Consider the following 26,761-nt stretch of genomic DNA (forward strand, 5'->3'; position numbering starts at 1 on the left):
TCAGCTTAAAATAAATTTATTGTACAATACAAAATGTAGGCATACTGGAAAATAAAGGTACATTATTAAATATACAAAGCAAATGAAAGAAAGCTAAACAACACAAATGTTTTCATCCAAACACTAAGATAAAATGCACAACATTTATGCTAAAAACAAAGTACTTCAAGAACAATATGCATTTCAAATGAAATGTTAATGATGCCAAAAAATAAAAAGAAAGAAAAAAGAAAATCAAATATGCTACATTGTAAATGCTTGAATATCAAGAATCAATAATGGCATAAAACAAACCCAATAATACTGGGTACTTTCAAGAACTTTGTTTAAAAAGGTGTTAAGAATACTGAAAGAATCAAAATATGTCCTTAAAACTGGCAAAGTTTTTTCTTTTTTAAGTTTGAGAGCCTATTCACAGTATCTTATCTCTTCTTCCATTTACACTTTTCTATAAAAATTTCTGGATGCTCCTTCTTAACATTTTCTAAACACAGTAGCTTAGATAACAGTACTTCATTTTTAAGTATGCATTTAAGCATTACCAACACCAAAATAGTAAGTGCCACAAATTAACAACCTAATTTTGAAATCTATACAGCTATGTATGCAATATGAAAACTAAATCTTCATTTTATAAAGTGAAACCAATTTCTAAATGAAATGGTAAAATGTAACAATTTAGATCATAGGGGAAACCACAATGCCTTTTTTCCAATTAAGGCATTTGGTTGCCCAAACTACAAATGGCCCCGGTGCAACTAACACAAATATGCAGTGAGGCCTTGAGAAGCATCCAGTTAGGATATGCATCTGAACATACAAAGAACATTCAAGTAAGCATAAAATCCTGGGCAAAATCCTCTACAACTTAAAATATAATTATTTAAATATATAAATTTAATACTTAAGTTAGCCCAAAAGGCGTTTGGCCAGCACCTCTGGTAGGGAATTTCTTTTCTTAATATCACAGTTCCCAAACTCAAGACATTATGATCAAGATTTTCTATCTTTATTTGCACTAGTATCTAAAATACTCAGTGACATCTTTTTTGTTACACTATGTTTACTTTTACAGACTTTCCATTACCACATACACCATCATGCTAAGAAGTCACCAAGTTTTTCTTCTAATCCCCCACTAAAATAAACAGGTTTCAACAAACTTGAAACTGTAGGGGAACTACGGGGAAAACCAGAGGGGTATATGGAAGAAGGAAGAAGTGTGAATAGGTCCTATAGGATTTTACAATCACTTTGCCAAGACAACTTTAAATACTATGAATAATTACTTGAAATCAGGTTGTGTAGAATCTATAGTTCTCTTAAAAACAAGTTTTGATTCTCAATATTGCATTTTTATTATCAAACAAAAGGATTTAGATCTAACATATTTTAGTAGCATACTTACTACCTGCAGACTAAATTCATTTCTCAAGTACTCTAAAAGAGTTCAAATAGAACAAACTTTATGAGATGCTATAACTTATAACAAAAGAAATATTAGCATTTATAAAATTATTAGGATAATAAAATTTTAAAAGCTAAAAACCAAAATTTGCCATTCATATTTAAATATAACATAGAAAAAGTTATGTGGATAATATGAAAATAAAATTGTTTAGGTGAACAATTCACTTGAAGACACTCACTGTTTCTCCTTCTGAGTAACTAACCATTATAGCTTTTTATCAATGAAATGTCATTATCTCACATCTGAAATTCTTTGGCTGGAATGTTTTAGTAACATAAGACACTCCTGTATATAACAATTCTGACAGAACAGAGGAGTTGCAAAATAAAAAAGGTATATTTTAAAACATTTGATAAAATTTTAAATAAATTTTTTTAAATGTAAAGCCAATCTATCACTAAAAATGGCATAAATGTAAATGCAAGCTAATTTTATCCACTGCTATTTTAAATAAAATAATTTGGGGTTCATTATTTTGCCTTTTTAGTTTTGTATTTAGCATAGAAGTACTTTCTATTGCCACTACAGATATCAAGTTAGTTTTAAAAATGGAAAGGAAAAAACAAAATGCAACAAAAGTTATGAGTTTAATTTGTGAATTTTAGAACTAAGAATTACAATTTTCTGTTACTATTGTAAAATGGGATTATCTGACCACATAGTTAACATCTTAATTACATCAAGAAAAATTTAAATTTTTCCTTTTTGTATTTTTAAAAATAAAGCAAATTTATGTACTTGTAAATATTTTTTAAAGACCAACAAATGCACTTCTTAATCTACTGTCTTTATACAAAGATTAAAAGGAGAAAAAAAAAGCTTTATGGCTCCAGCACCCAAGATTGAGAACAAAAAATACCTCAAATAAATATTTATAACTTGCAAAAAAAAAGCTAAAGGTGTTGAAAGATTAAATGAAGAAACATTCTGAAACTAGAACCCATTTCTTTAGCTTTTCTCTCCCAGACTTTCCATTCTATATACTACAGTTGTAGAGATGTCCTCATTTGACTCAGGTGACACTTTTTTCCATACTGTCTCTTTTAAAGCAAGTTCTTGTTGGAGACTTTCATAGTCCAATGGTCCAAGGGAATGCTAGTTGTTCAAGCAACATACATAATTTATTAGTGCACTTGAGTGAAGAAAGGTCCAAGCTATAAAATGGTATTTTTCAATGAACATTATTAAAATGTTAACATTTTAAACCACCACCTCTGACATTTTGTTTCATGTTACTCAGGTCAACTCCCACGGAAGTTTCTATTCTGTTGGTTTTGCATAATTCTTACATAGTAACAGAAATTAATTTGATAAAAACTAACAAAAATTTAGTTTAGCACTACAGAAAATGTACTTAGTATGTATTAAAAATATTTTCTACTTACAAGTTCTTCATATTATCTTGAGGTCTAATTAGGTAATTTTACTACAAACATTTTCAATATGGTACGCAAAGAAACTGAATCAAAATTCTCAACACAAGCCCCTTGGTGCAGTGAAAAACTATATAAAATATAGACCAAAAGTTAAGTCCTGACTCTTAATACTACTTCTAAAAAAGGAATATATGTGTACAAGAGTATGAAGCCAAATACATTGATAAAAACACAAATAGGACCGTAAGATTATTAGGAATACTGCATTAAACACAATGGAAAAAAATATTTCATCTACAGTGACTTAACAAAACTTTTGAGGCTTCATATGGTCTCTTACTAATACGATAATCCTTTTCATTTACATATCCATCTACACAGTATGCAAGAAGTTAAAATAAACTTCAATTTAGGACTGACAAATATTAAAACAATGCTTTATAGCATGTAGCACGTTTCAATGTCTTTTTTTTTTTTTTTTTAACAGAATCAATTCTAAAAATCTTGCTTCAAATAGTGGAAAATGGAAGGGGAAAACCCTGACACTAGGCTAACCAGTTTCAATTTAAGTAACAAAACAGTAATATTTAAATATCTATATCTATTAACTATCTATTAAGCAGTATTTAAATATCTAATACTGGTGATCCCGGATTAAAATGTCAACAATTTGTTTACACTCATTTATGAATAGCAAAGACCCGAGGCCACTAACAAAGATTTTATTTATACAGGCAAATATCACTTTTTCTCTTCTTAAAAATTTTATATAATTATCTAAATAAGAATTTTGCTTACCCTTTGATCACCACCTTCTCTTCGAGGATCAAGTTTTTTTGCAAAGTGTCTCAAATTATCATAGTTATGGAAATTACACAGAGAAACAAGATCCTGTAAACAGTTATACAGAACAGGTATAAGAAATTGGCTATTCATTGGTTATGTATATCCATATTTTAACAAACTCTGCTTATATTGTCCAGCTTAGAAATCATCACTACATGCTAATAAAGTAGTATAATGCATCAATAAGAGACCGAAAATCAGAGTAAGATATGGATACAAGTTTTAAGGGCACTGCTTACTAACATGATCCTAGGGCTCAGCCAATCAAATCATCTTTCACCTTCTACAAAATAGGGTTTATAACCAGCCCCATGAAAGAATTCTTCTATCAAATAAGTGTAAAGCAACATTAAAATATAAGTAAGTACTCTGGTTACAATCTACTATACTTTATATGCAATCCAATGTCATACTCTAGTTTTTGTAAAATATAAAAGACTGGAAAATAAAACAAGTTTAATTGAGTATGGCACTCAATATGAACTCTGGAAAGTAATAAATGTAACTAAAACTAGAAGCTCAAACATTAGCAGGAAGTAGGTAACAACAAAATACAGAACTATCAAGAGCAGTAACACTTTAAAAACTGTTTAATCTTTTTTTAATTTTCAGTGCTTATTTCCTCAAAAAAAAGTTTAAAGGTAGTCAATGGATAAAGATATTTAAAAATGCAGATTAAAGATAAACCAAAATAATTCTTAAGATATACTAGCTTTTAAATTACTTCTCCAAGTTTAATATCTTTTGTTGAGCTTTTGAAAATTGATACTAATTCTAACCATGAAAATTGAAATATTAGCATCTAACAAATATAATCTGTGGGAATAATTAAATGGGAGCTATCTGACAGAGGCAACTTGAAGCTCCTCTGGGAGTATTTCCACAGCTACCTAATAACTGGCACACTATAGGTGGAAGGTCAAGAGTTAATGAACTATGGAAAATAGGTTACAAAAAAGAATCATTGGATGGCTCAACTTATATCATCATTATTCTCATTAAGAAAATATGCTTACGTGACAAAAGTGAATTCCCTTAACACTGTTGCCCATCTTATCCAGAGAAGGAGACCAGCACATCATACCCATAACATTGGGGACAACTAAAAGAATGCCCCCAGCAACTCCAGATTTTGCAGGAAGACCAACCTACAAATAATTCAGTAAAAGAGTATTCAGGTAAAAATTTTAAAATAAGAAATGTTATGTTCAACAATAGGGAAATTGGGGCTGGGCACTGTGGCTCACTCCTGTAATCTCAGCACTTTGGGAGGCCAAGGCAAGCAGATCACTTGAGCCTGGGAGTTGGAGGCTAGACTGGATAACACAGGAAGATCTCATCTCTACAAAAAATAGCAAGACATGGAGGTGCACACCAGTAGTCACAGCTACTCTGGAGGATGAGGTGGGAGGATCACATGACCTCAGGAGGTCAAGGCTACAGTGAGCCATGATCGCACCACTGCACTCCAGCCTGGGTGACAGAGCAAGATCCAGTTTCAAAAAAAAAAAAAACAAATTGGGAAATCGGTTTAAAAATTAAAAATTATCTCCTGACCTCGTGATCCTCCTGCCTCAGCCTCCCAAAATGTGCACCTGTAGTCTCAGCTACTCGGGAGGCTGAGGCAGGAAAATGGTGTGAACCTGGGAGGCAGAGCCTGCAGTGAGCTGAGATGGCACCACTGCACTCCAGCCTGGGCAAGAGAGCAAGACTCCCTCTCAAAAAAAATAATAATAAAAATAAAATAAAATAAAATATTATACATATACATACATATCATAGAATTTCAACATTAAAAATATTGTAGAAAAATTTTTATCAACATGTTTATAAATAAAATTATAAGACTGGGTGCGGTGGCTCATGCCTGCAATCCCAGCACTTTGGGAGGCTAAGGTGGGCAGATCACCTAAGGTCAGGGGTTCGAGACCACCCTGGCCAACACGGCGAAACCCCGTCGCCACAAAAAATACAAAAATTAGCCATGTGTGGTGGCAGGCACCTGTAATCCCAGCTACTCGGGAGGCTGAGGCAGGAGAATTGCTTCAACCTGGGAGGCAGAGGTTGCAGTGAGCCAAGATCGCCCCACTGCACTCCAGTCTGGGTGACGGAGCAAGACTCCATCTCAAAAAAAAAAAAAAGTTACAAAACAGTTTGGGATAGATATGAATATAGAAAAATTGTTTAAAGATACACTCTAAGGAATTATAGCAGTTACATCTAAATTGTGAGGCTATGGATGCTTTTATTCTTTCTGACTATATTTTCTAATTGTTCTAAATAAATGTATTGTTTTTAAATATAACAAATTATTTTTTAAATATTTTACAATTAGAAAACAATAAAAAGTTATATATTCTTAAAAGATTTTCTAAAATGGTAATTTAAAATTACTCCTCCTCAAAAAATTTAAGTTATATTAGCAAAACTTGACAAATGATAAAAACAAAACTTAATGTCATTAGGGCAGTGTTCATTAACTGCTTACTAACATTCAGTTAGTAAGTACCTCTGGATAGAAATATACCAATAAGAGCGGGTGCAGTGGCTCGTGCCTGTAATCCTAGCACTTTGGGAGGCCGAGGCAGGCAGATCATGAGATCAAGAGATAGACACCATCTTAGCCAATATGGTGAAACCCTGTCTCTACTAAAAAAATACAAAAAATAGCTGGGTGTGGTGATGGGTGCCTGTAATCCCAACTACTCGGGAGGCTGAGACAGGAGAATCACTTGAACCCAGGACACAGATGTTGCAGTGAGCCAAGATTACGCCACTGCACTCCAGCCTGGGTGACGGAGTGAGACTCCATCTCAAAATAAGTAAATAAATAAATAAATAAATAAACAAAAATAAAAGAAGTATACCAATAAAGTACTCTTACACAAAACTAAACAAAACAAGCAGACAAAAAAAAAAAAAAAAAACCACCTGAATTGGATCTACAAATTTATAGGAAATACAAGGGACAATGGAACAGAGGTAATCAGCAATGTACAGACAGTGGAAAACTGTATAGACTGAATGACCCAGTTTTTTCGACCAAACAAGAAAAAAAGAGAGACCGGTCAAAAGACCAATAGATTAAAAAAAAAAAGGGGGGGGACACACAACCCAATCACAATGTATGCGCCTCATTTGTATCCCAAGTCAAACAAACCATAAAATAATATAATAGGCCGGTGCAGTGACTCACGCCTGTAATCCCAGCAATTTGGGAGGCTGAAGCGGGTGGATTACTTGAGGTCAGGAGTTCGAGAACAGACTGGCCAACATGGCAAAACCCCATCTCTACTAAAAATACAAAAATTAGCTTGGTGTGGTGGCGGGCGCCTGTAATCCCAGCTACTCAGGAGGTTGAGGCAGAAGAATCGCTGGAACTCAGGAGGCAGAGGTTGCAGTGAGCTGAGATCATGCCACTGCACTCCAGCCTAGGCAACAAAGTCAGACTCTGTCTCAAAAAAAAAAAAAAAAAAGAAATAATAATTTACAAGATAATCCAGGAAATCTGAACACTGACTAAATATTTTGATGATATTCAATTTAATATTGATATTAATAATGATATTAAAGTTTTGATATGTAATATTTAATTTTTATATGTAAAAATTATATTATTGTTATGTTTTGTTAAGGGTCCTTATTTAGAATTATATGCTGAAACATGACAAGGATGGGGAAACAGATGCACATACAGATGAAACAAGATTGGTCATGTATTCATAATTATTGAAGCTGAGTGATGGATAACATTAAATGCATCTCTCTCTCTCTCTCTCTCTGTTTTACATGTTTGAAAATTTCCAAAACAAAAAAAAGCTTTTAGAATGGCATTATGACTTGACATGAGCAGAATGAAATAAGAAAAGTCAATACACTTTAGAAGTGGCAAATGCACAACAGAGCTTAAAGCAGTACATTTTTGTTAAGTTTTAACTTTAATATACTTTTAGTCATTAAAACATCTATGGCTGTAATCAAAGATGTGAAATGTGAAACATCACATCTTTGCAAACTTTCTGAACTTAAAGAATTCTTAAGATACATAATCATCATAATGCTAAACATTAACAACTAAAAGTAAAGAAAGACTGTACTAACCTTGTACACTGGATTGCCTTAAAAGCAGAAGGAATGAGGTTCTACAAATCAAACTTCCAAGTTCTTAAGAACCTCTGGTAGACCTTAGCTCTATTCCTTACTAATCTTGTAACAAATTAACCTTAAAAACAAGCCTCTCAAAAATTAATATACAGCTTTAGAAGCTAAGTTCAAACTGCATTTTTTCAAAGAACCAGTTCAGACTAGTTTCTTGCCAGAGAAAATTAAAATTAAACAATTACTTACATGGAAAGCAAACTGCCCTGAGAAGTCATACATGCCACAGGAATGCATCAAACTCAAAGTATTTCGAACTGCTTCAGGGCTCAGTACTCTTTCACCAGTAATTGGGCAGAAACCACCATTAGCCAGTGTCGCAGCCATCACACTGGCTGATTCACAAGTCACTTCAATGGAGCACAGCTAACACAAAGAAAAAGCAGAATTCTCATATTACTTTTAATATTACTGTTCACTTCTAAGATAATCTATTTTATTTGGTATTTCATACAGATCTGAAATATTTATTCCAAAGTGATTAATATAAACTTGAGGACATTCTAAAGATTTTAATTGACCAAAGTCCTACCCCCTTTTAAGGTTTACCCTGATTTGGCCAAAGATACTCAGTCTTTTAATGGCAGAACTAGACTAGGAAGTGCCAGCCTCTAAACACTAAGATTTGTTATTATCCCATGTGATATTCAAATCTGCTTAAATATTAATACTTTCTGTGGAATACACAAGCATAATTACTTTTAATTCAACAGGGAAAAAAATGAGCCATGAAATATTTTTAAGGTAAAGCACCATACATGAGGATTATGATAGTGTCTACATGAGAAATCATCATTTTAGAAAAAAATGCTAAAGTGCCTGACATTTCACCCATAACAAAGCTCAGTATCCCCATTTATATGGTAACAGGCAAAGGACAAAGGGGAAGAAAAATATAAAGCAGATCTGTCTCAGATGCTCTGTAAGCCTAAACCAAAATGTTATCCTTTAGACCACTTATTAATATTTATTTGATATTTACTACGGGTGCTAAAAATACCCTCTAGGATGAAATTTTTGCATTTAAACATAATCAAAATAATGAAAATAGTTCACCATACCAAACCTAAATTTACCCATAAAATGAAAATAAATGTTTCCACATTTTATTTTTAGCTAATAGTAAGCAAAATTGGGATGAGATGGGGTCAAAAAAGAAAGTAGATAGGAGAAGAATGGGTTCTCAACTTGTAAATTTTCCTCAGCCATACTCCAAGATCTACAAGAGGCACAAAGAGGTCTGGAAATAGCAAGGAGGAAAACTAAGTATAGTGAATTAAAACATTGTGTGTTTAACTTTGACTAGATTGCCTATTTATATCAAAAATCTCTTCCCTATTTCTCAAAAACGACAGAATCGACTTATAATACTGACCCAGAGAGCAAAGACTTGTTATAAGGTCAACTTAATCATACAAGGCTTTCTCAATTCCAATGATCATTTCCTAATGTATACTTAACATTAATTGGAATTTTGTTTGTCATAAGACAGCACATTACTAATTTGCCCAATGCTAACTTGGGTACTCTCCTGCAAATCTCAATGGTCGTTCAATTTGATGCACCCCTTCTCCAAAAAAGTCAGTATCACTTCTATGGCCATTTCTTGACTTTTGCCATGAAGTACAGAAATGTCACATTATAGTAGATTCTGTAACAGCCAAATTTAAATATGTATTCCAAAGGAAAAGAAGCTTATGGAAAAAATTCATACAGACTAGGAAAAAATAAAGGCTAGTTCCAAAGGAATTTCACACATCATCTCATGTTATCTTCCACATAATATGGCAAGACAGGTCAGGCATATGCTACAGATAAGGAAACTAGGGATCAGTAACTAAAATTAAGTCACATGGCTAATAAGTCGCTGGGCTAGACCTTAAATTTTGTATTGATGGTCTGGATTCCCAGTTTACGGTTTTTTACATTGGGCAGATGAAAAGCTGCAACCTGGACATCTATCAAAATCTAACTCATTATCAACCTCACTTATATATTCTCTAAGATTACTGAAAGGTTAAAATTAAGGAACTTTTAAAACTAAAGACAGGCAAATGTAAGGTGAACTGGAAATTAACAATAATGTAGACTCCTATGTGGCTTCACATTACAGTCTCATCAGTGGCACCAGCTGTGTTAAATCTGTAAGAATAAATTGAACTGAAAATGTGGGTGAGAGAAGAGATCTCCAGGAAGGCTATTCTAAACTGAGTTCTATACCACAGCCCACTGTGTAACATGGTCCCTCTTGCCCAGTCCCGCCCCCTCAATATTGAGCGCTACTCTAACTTAGAAGAAAGCCTGACATATGACCTGCAGAAATGAACTAGTACCAGTTAAGGCAGGATAGAGCAGTAACAAAGAAATTACAAGATACCAAGTCAGCTGAGACACTGACACTTTTAAATGCTTAATAAGAGCCCTCTGATTATTTGGGGGGAAAAAAAAAAAAAAAAAACTTTTCCCAAACAAAATGTAAAGGCTACAAAAAATTTAGAGCTCAGTTTATAATTAGGAGTGCCAATTTCTGGGAGTGTACATTATTTTTGACAATTCTTCAATATGTTTACAGAAAAAATTGTCCCTATTACATTTTGAGGCATGATATTTTAGGCAACACGGACATAAGACTGCCTTTTATGAAGACATTTTTGAAAGTCAATGAAAAATGTATTTTCTCATGGCCTAGAACCAAGATTTCTGAGGCACCTATATTTTGCATAATGTGACACATCCATTTATTTATTTTGAGACGGAGTCTCACTCTATCACGAGGCTGGAATGCAGTGGCGCAATCTCGGCTCACTGCAACCTCGGCCTTCCAGGTTCAAGTGATTCTCCTGCCTCAGCCTCCCGAGTAGCTGGGACTACAGGCAGGCACCACCACACCCAACTAATTTTTGTATTTTTAGTAGAGATGGGGTTTCACCATGTTGGCCAGGATGGTCTCAATCTCTTGACCTCATGATCCGCCCACCTTGGCCACCCAAAGTGCTGGGATTATAGGCGTGAGCCACCGTGCCCAGCCAACACATCTATTTATATATATAATTTATATAATTAAATTACCTGGAAGTAGAAGTCTAATATACCAACCATATCTGTGCCTTCTGGAAAACACTAAAAAAATAGAAAGGCAATTAAAAATTCAGGCACACAGGAATGCACATAAGTAGAGAAATACATGAAAAATTTCAAATGTACACAAGTGTTTCATTTTAATTAATAAAATAGCATGTAACTTCTAAAAGAGTATAAACATGAAACAAAAAAGCAAAATTTTATCACATTATTTAAGTTTTTAGATACTAGTTTAACCGACAATGATAAAATGATTCTCGATGTATAAATCAAGTTACTAGACCAGCCACTTAAAAAAATCAAGAGTAGTTAACACTAATCAGGTATTATTATGCTTTTGAAAAAATAGACTAAACCTCAAACAAAATTTGCATTAATAAATAAAATTAGTCAAATATTTAAATACTGCCAGATACAAATCAATTTAATAATAACATTAACAATTTGATAATACTGACTCAAGAGCACTCTGCAAAAACTTCTGCACCTTAAATAGTAATAGGTAGTTGCTTAAAGGCTATTGTTGAATTCTTAGCATACATCTTCATGTATTTTATTAAATGAAAGAATAATTTGAAAGAGAAACAAAAATTTAAAAACCTTCTTTTCTTTTAAGTAATATCCTATTGCAAAATTTCGATCTCCACTTTCTCTTTCAGACTGAAACCTGGAAGAAGAAAAAAACAAAAAACATTTGCTCTATGTACTTTCTTTAAAAGTGTGATTGTTCATAATTTCATTTGTATAGCAATGTACAGCATGAAGAACACTAAGATTTAGGACTACAGAGTTCCAATCAATTCTGTCAACAGGCTATTTGTGTAGCTTTGGACAAGTCTTTTAAGTGGTAATTCTTTCAATCTTCATTTTCTTGGCTATAAAATGACTGAAATGAATCAGGCCCATTCAAGTCTTCATATTTTGTAAATAAAAAGGATAATTTTAAAATTCTCAAATCGGCCGGGCGCGGTGGCTCAAGCCTGTAATCCCAGCACTTTGGGAGGCCGAGGCGGGTGGATCACGAGGTCAGGAGATCGAGACCATCCTGGCTAACATGGTGAAACCCCGTCTCTACTAAAAATACAAAAAACTAGCCGGGCGCGGTGGCGGGCGCCTGTAGTCCCAGCTACTCGGAGGCTGAGGCGGGAGAATGGCGTGAACCCGGGAGGTGGAGCTTGCAGTGAGCCGAGATCGCGCCACTGCACTCCAGCCTGGGCGACAGAGCGAGACTCCGTCTCAAAAAAAAAAAAAAAAAAAAAAAAATTCTCAAATCTTCTACCATTAAAATACACTGAAAAACTGCAGAATCCTCTGGCTACCCAAAAGTACAATAAGAATCCATTTTAATTGACATAATCAGGGAACTTGATATAATCATGGAACTTTCACTGAAAGTGGGAAACACAAAATGGATCTTGCAGGATTCAATGGACTAACAGATTCCAGGGTACATCGAGACCATCGAGACCATCGAGGCCTAGGCACTGGCAAATTCCATGCAGCATGAACAGTTAGAAAAGTATTATGGACACGGCTCCACTGAAGAATGGCAAATATTCTGATGTAACCAGGAAACACACATGGAGAAGAGTGGGAAAACATCAAACAAACGAAGGAAACTGGGACAAAATTATCAAAATCAATAGATGTCGAATAATGTAATAGCTCCTTACTACCCACAAAACAAAAGCCTGAGGGCTTTCAAACAAGTTACCTAATCAGATCTACATTTTAGAAAGATAACTGACATCAGTTTGAAAAAGGGGAAAAAGAAGCGATGACTGATCTATTAAAAGAATACTGTAATGAGAGCTACAAAAGCCTGAATTTAGGCAGCTGTGATAGGAATGGAAGGAGAGGTATGATCAAACATGCAAGTAGTTGGATAATCTTCCAACCTGATGAAGAAAAGGAGAGACTGAGTAAAGACTGATACAAAGCCTGAATTTCTAACATAGCCTGAGAGCATGATAATATTAACTGACATAGGGATCTATCTGTAGAGCAAAGAGCAGTTTGGAAAGAAAGAGAATGAGTTTTGATTTAGACAGATTTAATTTGCATTATATTTGAGAATTACCCTACAAGTCTAAAAGGGCTGCTGATATTAGAGGAACTGTGGGTAATGTTCTTTATATCACTGAGGTGGACAGCCCCTTCTAATTGTACATTTTAACATTTCAAACTCTTATCAATTTGCCATACTTTTAAAAAAAAATCAACATAGTTTAGATAAATGACTAACTAGTCAGCAATTATCAAAGTGACTGACACAGTTTTTCAACACTATCTCAAGTGCCTATTATCTGCCAGATAACATGCATACAGAAATGAACTGGAAGACACAACATTCCATCTAGGTCTTAAGGAGGGCAGAGTCTAATGGTGATTATGGGGCAGAGAGACATGTAATAAGTTTGATAAAATATGGTAATAGGAGAGCACAGAAAAGAGGCAAGCTGAGATTCATGGAATACTTCCTGGAAAAGATACTTAAGCTGATGAATTAATGTTGGGAAGGCATGCAACCTTAAAATGCTTACCCCTGAAATGCAAAGCAGGAAGTGCAAAATAAGAATAAAATAGTAGTATACATGCTAAAACATAATAATATTACAATAATGTTTAACAGAATAATGTTTCTAATGACAAGGAACCAATCAGACAAATACAAAATGGGAAATATCCACCATATGGCCTGCTGCCTGTTTTTATAAAGTTTTTTAGAACACAGCCTCGTATTGTCTATGGCTGCTTTTCTACTAAACAGCAGAACTGAGAAGTTACGACACAGACCGTATGGTCCACAAACATAAATTATTTACTGTCTGGTCCTTCAAAGAAAAAGTCAGCAACCCCTGGTCTATAAAACAAGCAGCGTGCACTCTTTAAAAATAAAAGCCCATAGCTGGGCGCGGTGGCTCATGCCTGTAATCGTAGTACTTTGGGAGGCTGAGACGGGCGGATCACAAGGTCAGGAGATTGAGACCATCCTGGTTCACATGGTGAAACCCCGTCTCTACTAAAAATATAAAAAAATTAGCTGGGCGTAGAGGCGGGCATCTGTAGTCCCAGCTACTCGGGAGGCCAAGGCAGAACATGTGAACCCAGGAGGCAGAGCTTGCAGTGAGCCGAGACCACGACACTGCACTCCAGCCTGGGCGACAGAGCAAGACTCTGTCTCAAAAAATAAATAAATAAATAAAAGCCCATATAAAAATATTTAAAAGCAAAGATCTAGAGCAGAGAACTGTTCTAAGTAAACAGACAAAACAGACATCGTAATAAATACAATGTAAGAACCTTGATTTGTTCCTGAATCTAAAAAATAATAATAAAAGTTGTAAAAGACACTTGGGGAAGAGATGGGGACATTTATATATTGATTAATGTCATGATATTTTAAAATTAACATTAATATTCTTACATGTGTTAATGATATTGTGGTTATACAGGAGAATGTCCTTATTCTTAGACTGTATGTGCTTTCTTATTCAAGGGTGAGGTATCATGATGTCTACAACTTAATTTGAAATGGTTTAGGGGAAAAAAATCTATATACATACATATTTACATATTTGTATGCAGAGGTATACATACATATTTTTTTTTTTTTTTTTTTTTTTTTTTGAGACGGAGTCTGGTGCTGTCGCCCAGGCTGGAGTGCAGTGGCCGGATCTCAGCTCACTGCAAGCTCCGCCTCCCGGGTTTACGCCATTCTCCTGCCTCAGCCTCCCGAGTAGCTGGGACTACAGGCGCCCGCCACCTCGCCCGGCTAGTTTTTTGTATTTTTTAGTAGAGACGGGGTTTCACCATGTTAGCCAGGATGGTCTCGATCTCCTGACCTCGTGATCCGCCCGTCTCGGCCTCCCAAAGTGCTGGGATTACAGGCTTGAGCCACCGCGCCCGGCCTACATACATATTTTTATCTATCTAAAGAGACAGAGGTTGAGAAAAAGCAAGTAAGACAAAATATTAGAAAATATAAGTAAAATATAAGTAAAAGATTTATTTTTTCAACTTTTCTATAGACTGACAAATTTTAAAATAAAAAATTGGGGTAAAAATCCAGATAGCCTGGAACAGAAATAGAAGAGAGGTAAAACAGGTATTATAAGCAAAGATAAAACTGAATAAGCACCAGTAATTTGACATAAACTTGGGGTCTCTTCTGATTGTATGATTACCTATAAGAAATTTGTCAAAACTATTTAAAGTATTTTTAAGTGTTTCTGTCAGGTAATTTAGAAATCATTCATTTCCCTCTAATGAAAAGAGAGCAGATCAATTCTAAATACAGTGTGTGTTTTTACGTAACAAAACAGCATTTAAAACACTCACGTCGCATTACTGAATCCAACATATTCATTACCAGCCATCTTATTCAAAAACTGCATGACCTATAAACCAAAATTAGGAATTAGTAATCAAAAAACAAATATATAGAAAATGTGGCATGAAAAGTGAATTACATGTTGCACTTACATAGTCAAATTTTTCAGCATTATTTACTCCTTGCTGCAAAAAAATAAGAGACATAAATATGTTAATATAGGTACCACCACAGTTAAGTTTCAAGCTAATATCAAAATTTCAAACAGCTACCATTATAATATACTGCATTAGTATTTTTAAATCTAAGAAATAGTTCTAAAGTAATTTAACATTTATATAAACTCTTTTACATGTTATTTAATACCCATATGTTGTTGAGAATGCATCAGAATTACAAAGGGAATGCTTTATTTTAAGTATATCTTTACCCAACCCAAAGTTACAGAAATTTAACTACAAGTTACCATGAAATTCCCTTATCTTTTATGACAGTACATAATTTTGCTAAAATGTGTTATTTAATTTTATATTTTAAAAAACTTAAAATAAAGTTTCACCCTTCGAAAAGAATTAAGTATATATAAAATATTTCAATTAAGAAAAATCTATTTGTATTTTATTAAATCCTTTAATATTAGAGTTAGAAAAATGAGTTATGCTGCAAAACTAATCTTTTATAATTCCAGTATATGCAAACATTCTGGTTACATTTTACTACTGTAGAGAAAGCTCTATTCCTAATAGCTCTCACTTGTTATAATAATATTTGAACTAAAAAAAATTATATTTCACAGTCTAAAAAATTAGCTTCTATTGTATTTAGCATTATGCCAATTCAGAGTATGGAAGATGTATTGTTTCATCACTTTCATTTCTGACATGTTATCTATTGCAAATGTCAATAGGAAAAACCTATGTAACGTAGATCAGTTCAAGTAGCCAAACGGTTTCATTTTACCTCGGCGAAGTTTACAAAGCAGTAAGTTGTAGATCTGAAATCAAACGTATTAATTGGTGATATGCACCCAAAAGAAACAATACATCTCTAATTTCTAAAATAGGCTTAAAATAAAATAATTTGACAACTAGAGTTTTTAAAACACATTTTTTTTTACTTTACCCTCAAAAAAATCTAAAACATTATACTTTAAAATATTATGGGAGGAAAACCTGTACCAGAGAATTATTTAATTGAATAAAGCCAGGTTCATTCTTTACAAGAGGATTAGAGAGTGGCTGACAATATGTGAAAACCTACAAATCACCTTATTTAAGAAAGACGTGCAATCACATTTATACAATCAGTAGCTAGAAGGACCACCATACTATTTCATCAAACTTAGGCATTAACAAAACTTCAACAAGATTAAGGATAATTCAGTTACAGCCATATTGTAATCACTAGCTGTGTATTTTCTCTAAAGTATCCTTTGACATAATTTTTTCTTTCCTTATATTATATACCAGAAATCAAAATGTAGAAATGTAACTCCAAAGCTGTTCAATGAAAAATAATTAAAAGAAGAAATTACCAACTTCATTGAACTGTTGCAGTTGTCAAAATATTCCATAGATCCTAATGCTGTAAAATATGTAACAACATTTAAACCACAAAAACCTTTGTAACCTTAGAAAAAGCACAAAAAAACAACTCTTTTGGAAACGGATGTCAGCATTTGCATTGCGATGTCATATGGATAATTACTGGTTAAACAATCAATGTAAAATAAACACGTTATGTTGAACTTTCATTCTGTGACCTAAACTGTACCCTACGAAACTCTTACAAGTTGTCTTCATTGGGCTGTCATGTTTAATATACAAAAATAAAAACCATTCAACTTTAGACTATGGTAACATAATTGGTCTATTTTGTGACTTACTAAATTAAAGCACAATTAGTTTTGCTCTTACATTGTTTTTAAGAAACAACTGGTATTTACCAATGTCTAGCATTATACAGTATAACATTTTGGGTACTCAACATTCTCTAGACAGATTATGTAAATAGAGCAAAACAAAATACAGGCATACCTCATTTTATTGAGCTTCACTTCGTTGTGTTTCACAGATACACATTTTTTAAGAAATTGAAGGTTTGTGATAACTCTGCATCAAGTAAATCTACTGGTACCATTTTTCCAACAGTATGTGCTCATTTTACGTCTCTGCGTCACATTTTGATAATTATTATTACATGCCTTATGGGTATCTGTGATCAGTCATTTTTGCTTACTATTACACTTGTTTTGGGGTGCCACAAGCCATGTCCATGTAAAATGGTAAACTTAACCTATAAATGTTGTATATGTTCTGACTGCTTCACTGATTGTCCATTCCCATCTCTCTCCCTCTTCTTGGGACCACCTATTCCGAGACTCAACAATACTGAAAACAGGCCAATTAATAACCCTACTATGGCCTCTAAATGTTCAAGTGAAAGGAAGAGTTGTACAACTCTCACTTTTAAAAAGCCAGAATGATTATTAAGCTTAGTAAGAAAGGCATGTTGAAAGTCAAAACAGACCAAAAGTTGAGCCTCTTGCACCAAACAGCCAAGTTGTAAATGCAAAGTTTCCTTTGCATTTCTTGAAGTTCTTCAAGGAAATTAAAAATGCTACTTCAGTCAACACACGAATGATGGAAAGCAAAACAGCATAATCGGTAACATGGAGAAAGTTTGTGTGGCCTAGATAAAAAAAAAAAAAAAATCAAACTAGCTACAATATCCCTTAGGCCAAGGCCTAATTCAGAACGAAGCCCTAACTCTCTTCAATTCTATAAAGGCTGAGAGAAGTGAGGAAGCTGCAGAAATGGGTTTGCAGCTAGCAGAGGTTGATTCATGAGGTTTAAGGAAAGAAGCCGTCTCCATAACATAAAAGAAGAAGGTGAAACAACAGCAAGGGCTGATGCACAAGGTGCAGCAAGTTATCCAGAAGATCTACCTAACTTCAGTGATGAAGGTGACTACACTAACAACAGATTTTAAATGTAGATGAAACAGCTTTTCATTGAAAGATGACATCTACGACTTTCATAGCCAAAGAGGAGAAGTTAATGTCTGGTTTCAGAGGACAGCCTGACTTGTTACAGGCCAAGGCAGCTTGTAACCTTAAGTTGAAGCCAATGCTCATTCATCATTCCAAAAATCCTAGAGTCCTTAAGAATTAAGCTAAATCTACCCTGCCTGGGCTTATAACAAAGCCTGGATTGGACCACATCGGTTTACAACATTGTTTACTGAATATTTTAAGCCCACTGTTGAAACCTACGGCTCAAAAAAAGATTTTTTTTTTAATAGAGATGGGAGTCTCACTATACTGAGCAGACTGGTCTTGAACTCCTTGGCTCAAGCAATCCTCTTACCTCAACCTCCCAAAGTGCTGAGATTACAGGGGTGAGCCGCCATGACCAGCCAGAAAAAAAACAAAACGAAACATTTCTTTCAAAATATTACTGTTCACTAACAACACATCTGGTCACCCAGGAGTTCTGATAGAGATGTACAAGGAGCATAATGTTGTTTTCATGCCTGCTAACAAACATCCATTCTGCAGGATCAGGGAGTAATTTCAACTTTCAAGTCTTACTACTTAAGAAACACTGTTCATAAAGCATAGCTGCAATAACAGTGATTTGTCTGATAGATCTGGGCAAAGTAAATTGAAAATCTTCTGGAAAAGATTCACCATTCTAAATGTCATTAAGAACTTTCATGATCATAGGTTGTCGAAATATCAACATTAACAGGAGTTCAAATGAAGGTGATTCCAATCCTCATGGATGACTGAGGAGTCCAAGTGGAGGAAGTAACTACACATGTGATAGAAATATCAAGAGAACTAGAATTGAAAGTAGAGCCTGAAGATATGACTGAATTGCTGCAATCTCATGATAAAACTTGAATGGATGAGGAGTTGCTTCTCATGGGTGAACTAAGAAAGTGGTTTCTTGAGATGAAAACTACCTCTGGTAAAGATGCTCTGAATATCACTGAAATACAACAAAGGATTGAGAACATTCCATAAACTTAGTTCATAAAGCAGCGGCAGGGTTTTGGAGGATTGACTCCAATTTTGAAAGAAGTTCTACTCTGAATAAAATGTTGTCAAAGAGCATTGCGTGCTACAGAGAAATCTTTCATAAAAGGAAGAGTCAATTGATGTGGCAACTTTATTGTTGTCTTATTTTAAGAAATTGCCACAGCCACCCCAATCTTCAGCAACCACCACCCTTACCAGTCAGTAATCATCAACATCAAGACAAGACCTTCCACCAGCAAAAAGATTAGAACTCACTGAAGGCTCAGATGCTCCTTAGCATTTCTTACCTATAAAATATTTTTTACTTAAGGTATTCACACTGGTATTTTTTCTTAGATGCAATACTACTGCACACTTACGAGATTATAGTATAAACACAACTTTTGTATGCATTGGTTAACAAAAAAATTGGTATGACGTGCTTTTTTGCAATCTTCACTTTAGTTAGGTGATCTGCAGTATCTCTGAGGTATGCCTGTATTGAATAAGTGCACTGACTAAAGAATGTTTCTCCCCAAAACTTCCCCCATTTAAATGTAAAGGCATTTGATTATTATTTGTTCATATAATTTACCCTGGAAATGGCATTTAACTTAAGTCAATAAAATATATCTGCTTGTGTATCTCTTGGAAAGACTTCATGTACCCCAAGGATTGATGAGATCTAATAATCATTAACATGTCACATTAATTCTGAAAAAGTTACAGTAAAAAGTTTATTTGCAAAGCTCTTAGGAAAAGCACATGCCTACATATACAAAAGAGAGTAAACCACCCCCAATGCAAAATCAAAACTAAAAATGATAAAAACCCATTATCTTCATCATTATGGAGTAGTGGGGTGAGTTGGGTGGAGAAACAGATGTTAACAAAAATAAAAGCTGGGCATGCATATATGAGAGCTGGTCATACTCGTCTATTTTATATATGTTTGAATTTTTTCACAATAAAAAATTAAAGGAAAAATATTTATTTGCTAATAATTTCCCACACTAATTTGCAAGATTTTCCTTTTGAGCATTTTTCTTTCCCATTTGAAACAGTCATTGATTTTTAGTTCATGTATCAGTGGATATCTTTCTATTGCTAGAATGAACTCACAACTAATTCTCTTCCTATTTTTAATTTTTACAGACGTGTGAATTGAGAAACTTTGCTTATAATAGATAAGTACACTGAAATTTTAAAAGTTTTATTATAGCAGTGTTAGTCAGTTAATGCCTCCAGCTCATTACATGCCAAAAGTCATACAGTACTCTATCCTCAAAAATTATGCTAATGCTCTTATTTACTGACAACTTACTTAGATTCTCTTTCGATTTTGTTGAAACCAAAGAACTAGAAACAACCTAGTATACAACATGACTTATTACCAGTCATTACAATGGTTCACCTTCCTTAACAACACTGACTCTAATATTTCAAAATGTCCTCTTTTGCTGGTGGGTTGAGGTTTTTACAACCTGAAGCTGTGCACTGTACTAAAATTTGAAAGACATGAGAACTATGTCTTTCTTTTGGAAAATAGGAGGACACCTGGACTAAAGGCAGATTAATTTTTTAAAAGGTGCATATAGAAACAGATTTTGAAACTGACTTATCTTAAAACTATCAATTCCTCAGTATTCCTTGGAAAGAATTCCAAGTATGGAATCCAAAGATATGTTTATCCCAGTTGGAAGATCACTGTATGAGCATTATTAGATACTGTATTATTTTTTAAAAAGTTATAATCATTTGTAGTAAAAACAGTAGAAACATTTTTTAAATAAACCAAATTGGAATATACTTACCAAAATTTCTAATCCACTCACCAAATGATTTAAAAAAAACAAACCCATATGGGTTGTTTGAAAAGGGTAACCAGATCCTGATATTAAAAAACTATACAAATTTTTCTGTAAATATGCCTGTCAAGTTACAGAATTTACATTCCTTTGAAAAATACTATATGAATGAAAACTTGATAAAGCACCACTGAGTTTTAACATTATCTATTAAAAAATTAATGTAACTATATTGCAGTGTTTTTATACAGTTTTTTATAACATATTTATGAATTGATTCATATATTATACTTTACAACACAGGTGAAAAACACTGTTAACAAGGACATCTGTCAATAAATTTAATACTAAAATGGCTCATTTGAAGTCAATGCATCAATCAGAGTTATTTTGTAAGTATCGCACTTGATTCCATTCATAAAGTATGGAGGTGCAAGCCAATTAAAAATTAGACATCACAAAGGAAGAGGCAAAAAGAGGTAACTAAAAATGATTTTACGAAATATTCTTAATTTAATCTTATGATTGAAAATGGTTTAAAGCTAAAGAGTATTAGTAAAATAAAAAATAAGACACTCCAGGTAAAAAAGAATGTCTTTCTAGATCTAGTATTTTCATAGATTAACCCTAAAAATAAAGTTAACAGAACAATTTTTACTTGACAATAAATGCTCTACCTTTCACTTAAAAAAAAAAAAAACTAAAGCATATATAAACGTGAAGTAAATAAACCAATATAATCCTGTCTTCTGAATGTTGCCAGTCCAAGGCATTATGCATTACTCTCAGAGTCACAAACCACTCTTATAAGCAAACCATGTCTTATAAGCATACCTAACAGGCTATTGCTAACATGACCAAATTGAACATTACATAAACATTAACTAAGCTTGTCTTGATTTTCAATGAGTATGATTACAAATTATTTAAAGAAAAAAAAACCCTAATTTTTAAAATTCAAAAATACTTTTGATTAAAAAGAAAACTGAGCTTCTTTAAATGACAAAAACTGGAAACTACCACTAGAATAAGGCATGCCAAGTAGAATGCCTCACGCCTGTCATCCCAGCATTTCGGGAGGCCAAATTGGGAGGATCACGTTAGGCCAGGAGTTGGGGACCAGCCTAGGGAACATGGCAAGACCCCATCTTTATAAAGAACTAGCCCTGCTGAGAATGGCGTAAACCCAGGAGGTGGAGGTTGCAGTGAGCTGAGATCCGGCCACTGCACTCCAGCCTGGGTAACAGAGCGAGACTCCGTCTCCAAAAAAAAAAAAAAAAAGAATTAGCCCTGCATGGTGGCATGTGCCTGTGGTCTCAGCTACTCTGGAGCCTGAGGTGGCAGGATCACTTGAGCACAGGAGTTTGAGGCTACAGTGGGCTATGACTGTATCACTGCACTTAGACTGGGCAACAGAGAGACACCTTGTCTCTAAAAACCAAAAAACAAAAAACTCTAAGAAGTAAAAACATAGAAGATAGTGTAACTTTTACTATTTCTAACATGAAAAAGCATTGTGTGGCAATTATTTTGCAGCATGTTGTCCTCATTTTCCTATCTTAACCCTTAAGTTATCACCAGATCTTAACTTTTAAACTACAACTAGGTGAAATTTTTACCAGTGAAAAGACAAAAAAAAAAAAAAAGTAAGGATACTGCTATGTCATATAAAAATAAATGTTCCTTTCAAATTTATTTTTATTCTTTCCTTTTAATCAAGCAATCACACATTATCACCACCCCAAATAAAACAGATTACAACAAAAAGTATTCCTTTAAAGTTAGTAGCTACCACAGAGAAGAAGAGAGGAAGTATAGTACCCTTATGATTTTAAAAATTATGTGCATTTTAAGTATAAAATTACATTTGTTTTTAAAAAGGTATTTACCTATATAGCTTTGTTTAAAATTTTAAATATTGTAGTTTTCCTATAAGCTTAGTAGTTAAGAATTTATGCAACAGGCTCCTTCTGTCCAAATTCTCCTTTTTTCCACAATCTGCTAATGCTTTTGAACATTTGCTCTGCCTCTTCCCCCATTTCCTGAGGATCACCACCAATCCTACAAGGAAAAAATATCAACACTACAAAATTATGAAATCAAGAGTCTTACTAAAGACTCTACTTAATTTTGGGGTGGGGGAGTAACATGAAGAAAATGATTTTAATGGCACCATGATAAATTCTTGAATTTTGAAAGAAAAAAAAAAATCACAAATAGTCTTAAGGTCATCCATTAAAAGAGCTAAAAACAGAATTCACCTCTAGCAGCCATGGTGAAGTATCCGTGGCGTTGGGTACTCAGATGCAAGCACCTTGGAAAAGGGCCTGTTTCTTTACTGACTAATGTCCAAAGAATGACTACATAACATCTGCTATCAAATGAGATACAACTTTTAAACCAATAAATTGCTATCGTTTGAACTAGTTCAAATTAAGAAAATAGTACTTCTGCATTTTGGACAATACAACTATGCTAATTAAAATTAAAGATGTCATCAAGAGAAATAGCAAACACCTAGGTTAAATATGGCGGAGTGAATTGTAATGAACAGCAAATTGAATATCAGGAGATTTAGTTCAAGTCCAATTCTACTGCTGTTACAACCTTGCCAGGTTCTCAGTTTCCTCAGTTATATAAAGTAAGAGAACTGTGTTTGACAATGTTTAAGCCCTTTTGGCTATGGTTTTATTACCTAAATTTCAAACCAATACCAATTTATAAATACAAAGTGATCATACAATTTGCAGAGATCACATTATAGATATTTATATGAATTTAATCCTTTCCCTAAAAGATCCTAAGAAAAATATTACACATTATGGGGCATTCAATTTTACATAGGGTTACATCAGGCTTTCCTCTCCAAGATTTGTTATGAACTTCACTTAAAAAAAAACACTTGAGAAACACATGCTAAAAACAAAACAAAAACTCAGGAGAAAGTGACCTTAAATATAAACCATACCCTGAAGCCTCATTTCCAACTTTGCCAATAGATTTAAATTTTTATGAAAACTACTGATCAAATTTGTAGGTACAAGATGACTCAATTAAATTTTTGCACTGTTGAACACTGAACCACACTTATGTTGTACGCATCTTTTAACTTTGTTTCTAATCGCTCATACTAAAATGTAACTCAATATATAGTTTATGGCTCATGACTAAACATGGCAAGTGAAACTAATGAAATGATAGTATGATATGATAACCAGATATGCAACTCCCACATGCAGCATTTCGGTGTAGTCTGTTAAACCCATGAATCGTTAAATGAAAGATTTTTAACTATGTGCAGTTAAGGAAGTCTTCTATTAATTATTTACATAAACCCCTTTTTGAGACTATACGTAGTGTATGTTAATTTCTCTCCAGTTTAAGAGTTCTTAAACTAGGATCCATGGATCAGCCTCCAATAGTAGTGAACACCTGGAAGTTTACGTAGAATTATGGTATGTGGGTATTTTTCTGGGAAGAAACAATTTTGGTGTTTTTCTCATCAAGCATTATAGTAACTTTCCTTATTTCTAATTTAAGTTACTTGTTCAAATCTAAGCAATTATTAATGAGGCTTTTCTCTCATCACAGCATTTATTGATTTTCTTATAAGGATCCATTTACTTTTGCATATCCCATACTATGAAGTAAGCTACCTAAAGGTGGGACTGTGCTTTGCAAATAATCGCATTGTCAGGTTTCTTTCACCTCAAACTGACAGCTTTCTCCATAGCCTATTACAATTAGTTACATTTTAAAAACACTTGACTATAACATCTACTTCATTAGAGTTATAAGAATCAAATGGGCCAATACTTTCAAAGAATTTGCCTTGAAGTAACAAGTAAACACATAGATTCTTAAGATACTAGCCTTCTATTTTAAAAGCTTTTTCTCACAGATATAAAACTCTTAAAGGATTTCTAGTATACAAATTAGATGAAGTGTTGTGAACTGGGCCAAGGGTATAATTTATACTCAAATATCCTTCATGTAACCAGGGTACCTCATCCACGGTAAAGCATTTACAAAGCCATGTAGTTATGCTTTCCTCTAACTTGGAATAGATAGGCACAGATTTACCAAAGAAGTATACAAATGTTCCAAACATAAATAAAATTTATTTAAATATAAATAAAATTTATAATTAGAAATTAAAAATCTGAAACATCTAAAATCGTGTGATAGATTTAAAAATCTATTACACAAGAACCATTTGCAAATACTTATTTTCAAATACTAGATCTTCCAATTATTAAGGCAAACCAAACACTAAAAACAAAAAACAAAAAACAAAAACAAAAAAACCTCACAATGCAAATTTCAAAGCATAAGAAAATATAACTTAATTGGAATAAGCCTTATTTAATTGTTTTAATTAAAACCAAATGAAACAAGTTCCAATAAAAATTGTGATTTCAGCTCATGAGAGTATCAAAGACTTGAGAAAATCTGAGGGTAAATGTAGTTTGTCTTAAGTACTAGAACATTTGTTCCTACATATACTAATAACAAATATGCAGTAAAATGCCTTTAATTCTACTTATAACTGTTTATTCTAGAAGACTCAAAAGGAAATGAAAGGAAAATTACCAAAACTTAAAAAAAAAAAAAAAGCCTCTATGCCTTTATTCAGCAGACTTTAAATATTTTCCAGATCTTCAAGTCAAGAGTAAATAATTGTTGGAATTTACAATGAGTCATCTGTTTTTAATTTTGCCTTGAAATGACTACATCATTCATTTTGAAATAAAGATCCTAACTCTATACTGTAAGACAATTTCTTAACACCATGAGAAAATTTTTCACAATTCTACATAAATAATCCCAGATTCATCTTTATGCCTTAGCTATTAAAAAAAAAAATTTACTAGGTTAAAATGCAACATCAACATTTTACCTTTATTAGTGAAGTCACAACAATTGCTCCAGCATTTACCATAGGATTATGTGGTTTATCTGTAAAATATAAAAGCAATACCATTATTTCAAATACTTAAGCACTTGAGTAATATTATATATTAAAAATAACCTTGGAAAAAGCACAGCTAACGTAAACTCAATTTTGCTTTTTTCTAAGCGCTTTATTTTTATCTTTATATACAAGTACATACACAGAAGGATTTAAAAACACAAACAAGTGATTTACATAGAACAATAAAATTGTAAGGGATTTTTTTTTTTTAAGAGCCAAAGTTTCATACTATCACCCAGGCTGAAGTGCAGTGGCACAATCATGGTTCACTGAAGCCTTGACCTCCCAGGCTCAAGTGATCCTCCAGCCTCAGACTCCGAAGAAGCCGGGACCACAGGCACAGACCACACCTGGCTAATGTTTTATTTTCCGCAGAGACAGCATCTCCCTATGTTGCCCAGGCGGGACTCAAACTCCAGGACTCAAGCAACCCTCCCGCCTTGGCCTCCCAAAGTGCTGGGATTATAGGCATGAGCCACCATGCACAGCCTATAGGGGATATTTTTAGGTTTTCTATATTTCCTGACAATAGAGGTATATTTGTATTTCTTATATAATTTTAAAGTTACTTAAAACTTTACAGTCTTCCAAACTCCTATTTCTTCTCCTAATTCTTTTTTTTTTTTTTTTTTTTTTGAGACGGAGTCTCGCTCTGTTGCCCAGACTGGAGTGCAGTGGCTGGATCTCAG

General features: G+C 33.6%; 1 protein-coding gene across 5 annotated transcripts; it reads right to left on the reverse strand.

The window, feature by feature from the left end:
* On the reverse strand, positions 1-26,286 carry LOC101006230 (glutaminase kidney isoform, mitochondrial). 5 transcript variants are annotated; one of them, XM_031651881.1, is made up of 11 exons: positions 25,998-26,068; positions 22,987-23,158; positions 16,226-16,259; positions 15,418-15,450; positions 15,274-15,332; positions 11,533-11,599; positions 10,921-10,971; positions 8,041-8,217; positions 4,710-4,841; positions 3,646-3,738; positions 2,180-2,566 (listed from the first exon to the last, which is right to left on the reverse strand). In XM_031651881.1, exons 5-11 carry the CDS (start codon positions 15,327-15,329, stop codon positions 2,420-2,422), a joined length of 723 nt encoding a protein of 240 aa, XP_031507741.1. In that variant the 5' UTR covers positions 15,330-15,332; positions 15,418-15,450; positions 16,226-16,259; positions 22,987-23,158; positions 25,998-26,068; the 3' UTR covers positions 2,180-2,419. The 5 variants fall into 5 exon arrangements, with proteins under 5 accessions (XP_031507737.1, XP_031507738.1, XP_031507741.1 ...); XM_031651877.1 differs by lacking the exons at positions 16,226-16,259; positions 22,987-23,158 and having other exon boundaries at positions 1-2,566; positions 25,998-26,284; XM_031651878.1 differs by lacking the exons at positions 16,226-16,259; positions 22,987-23,158 and having other exon boundaries at positions 2,174-2,625; positions 25,998-26,286.
* Between the last annotated feature and the right edge of the window lie 475 nt (positions 26,287-26,761).

Source organism: Papio anubis, chromosome 10, assembly GCF_008728515.1.
Source record: "Papio anubis isolate 15944 chromosome 10, Panubis1.0, whole genome shotgun sequence".
In the NCBI taxonomy this organism is placed as follows: Eukaryota; Metazoa; Chordata; class Mammalia; order Primates; family Cercopithecidae; genus Papio; species Papio anubis.

Bases quoted from the DNA above. Each gene is read 5' to 3' on its own strand.
- LOC101006230 (XM_031651877.1), bottom strand. From the start codon at position 26,081: ATGGTATTGCTTTTATATTTTACAGATAAACCACATAATCCTATGGTA. The intron at 15,451-25,997 runs GTAAAATGTTGA...ATTTTTTTGCAG, and splicing joins TTGTGACTTCACTAATAAAG to CAAGGAGTAAATAATGCTGA. The intron at 10,972-11,532 runs GTTTTTAAATTT...CTATTTTTTTAG, and splicing joins ATTACTTAAAAGAAAAGAAG to TGTTTTCCAGAAGGCACAGA.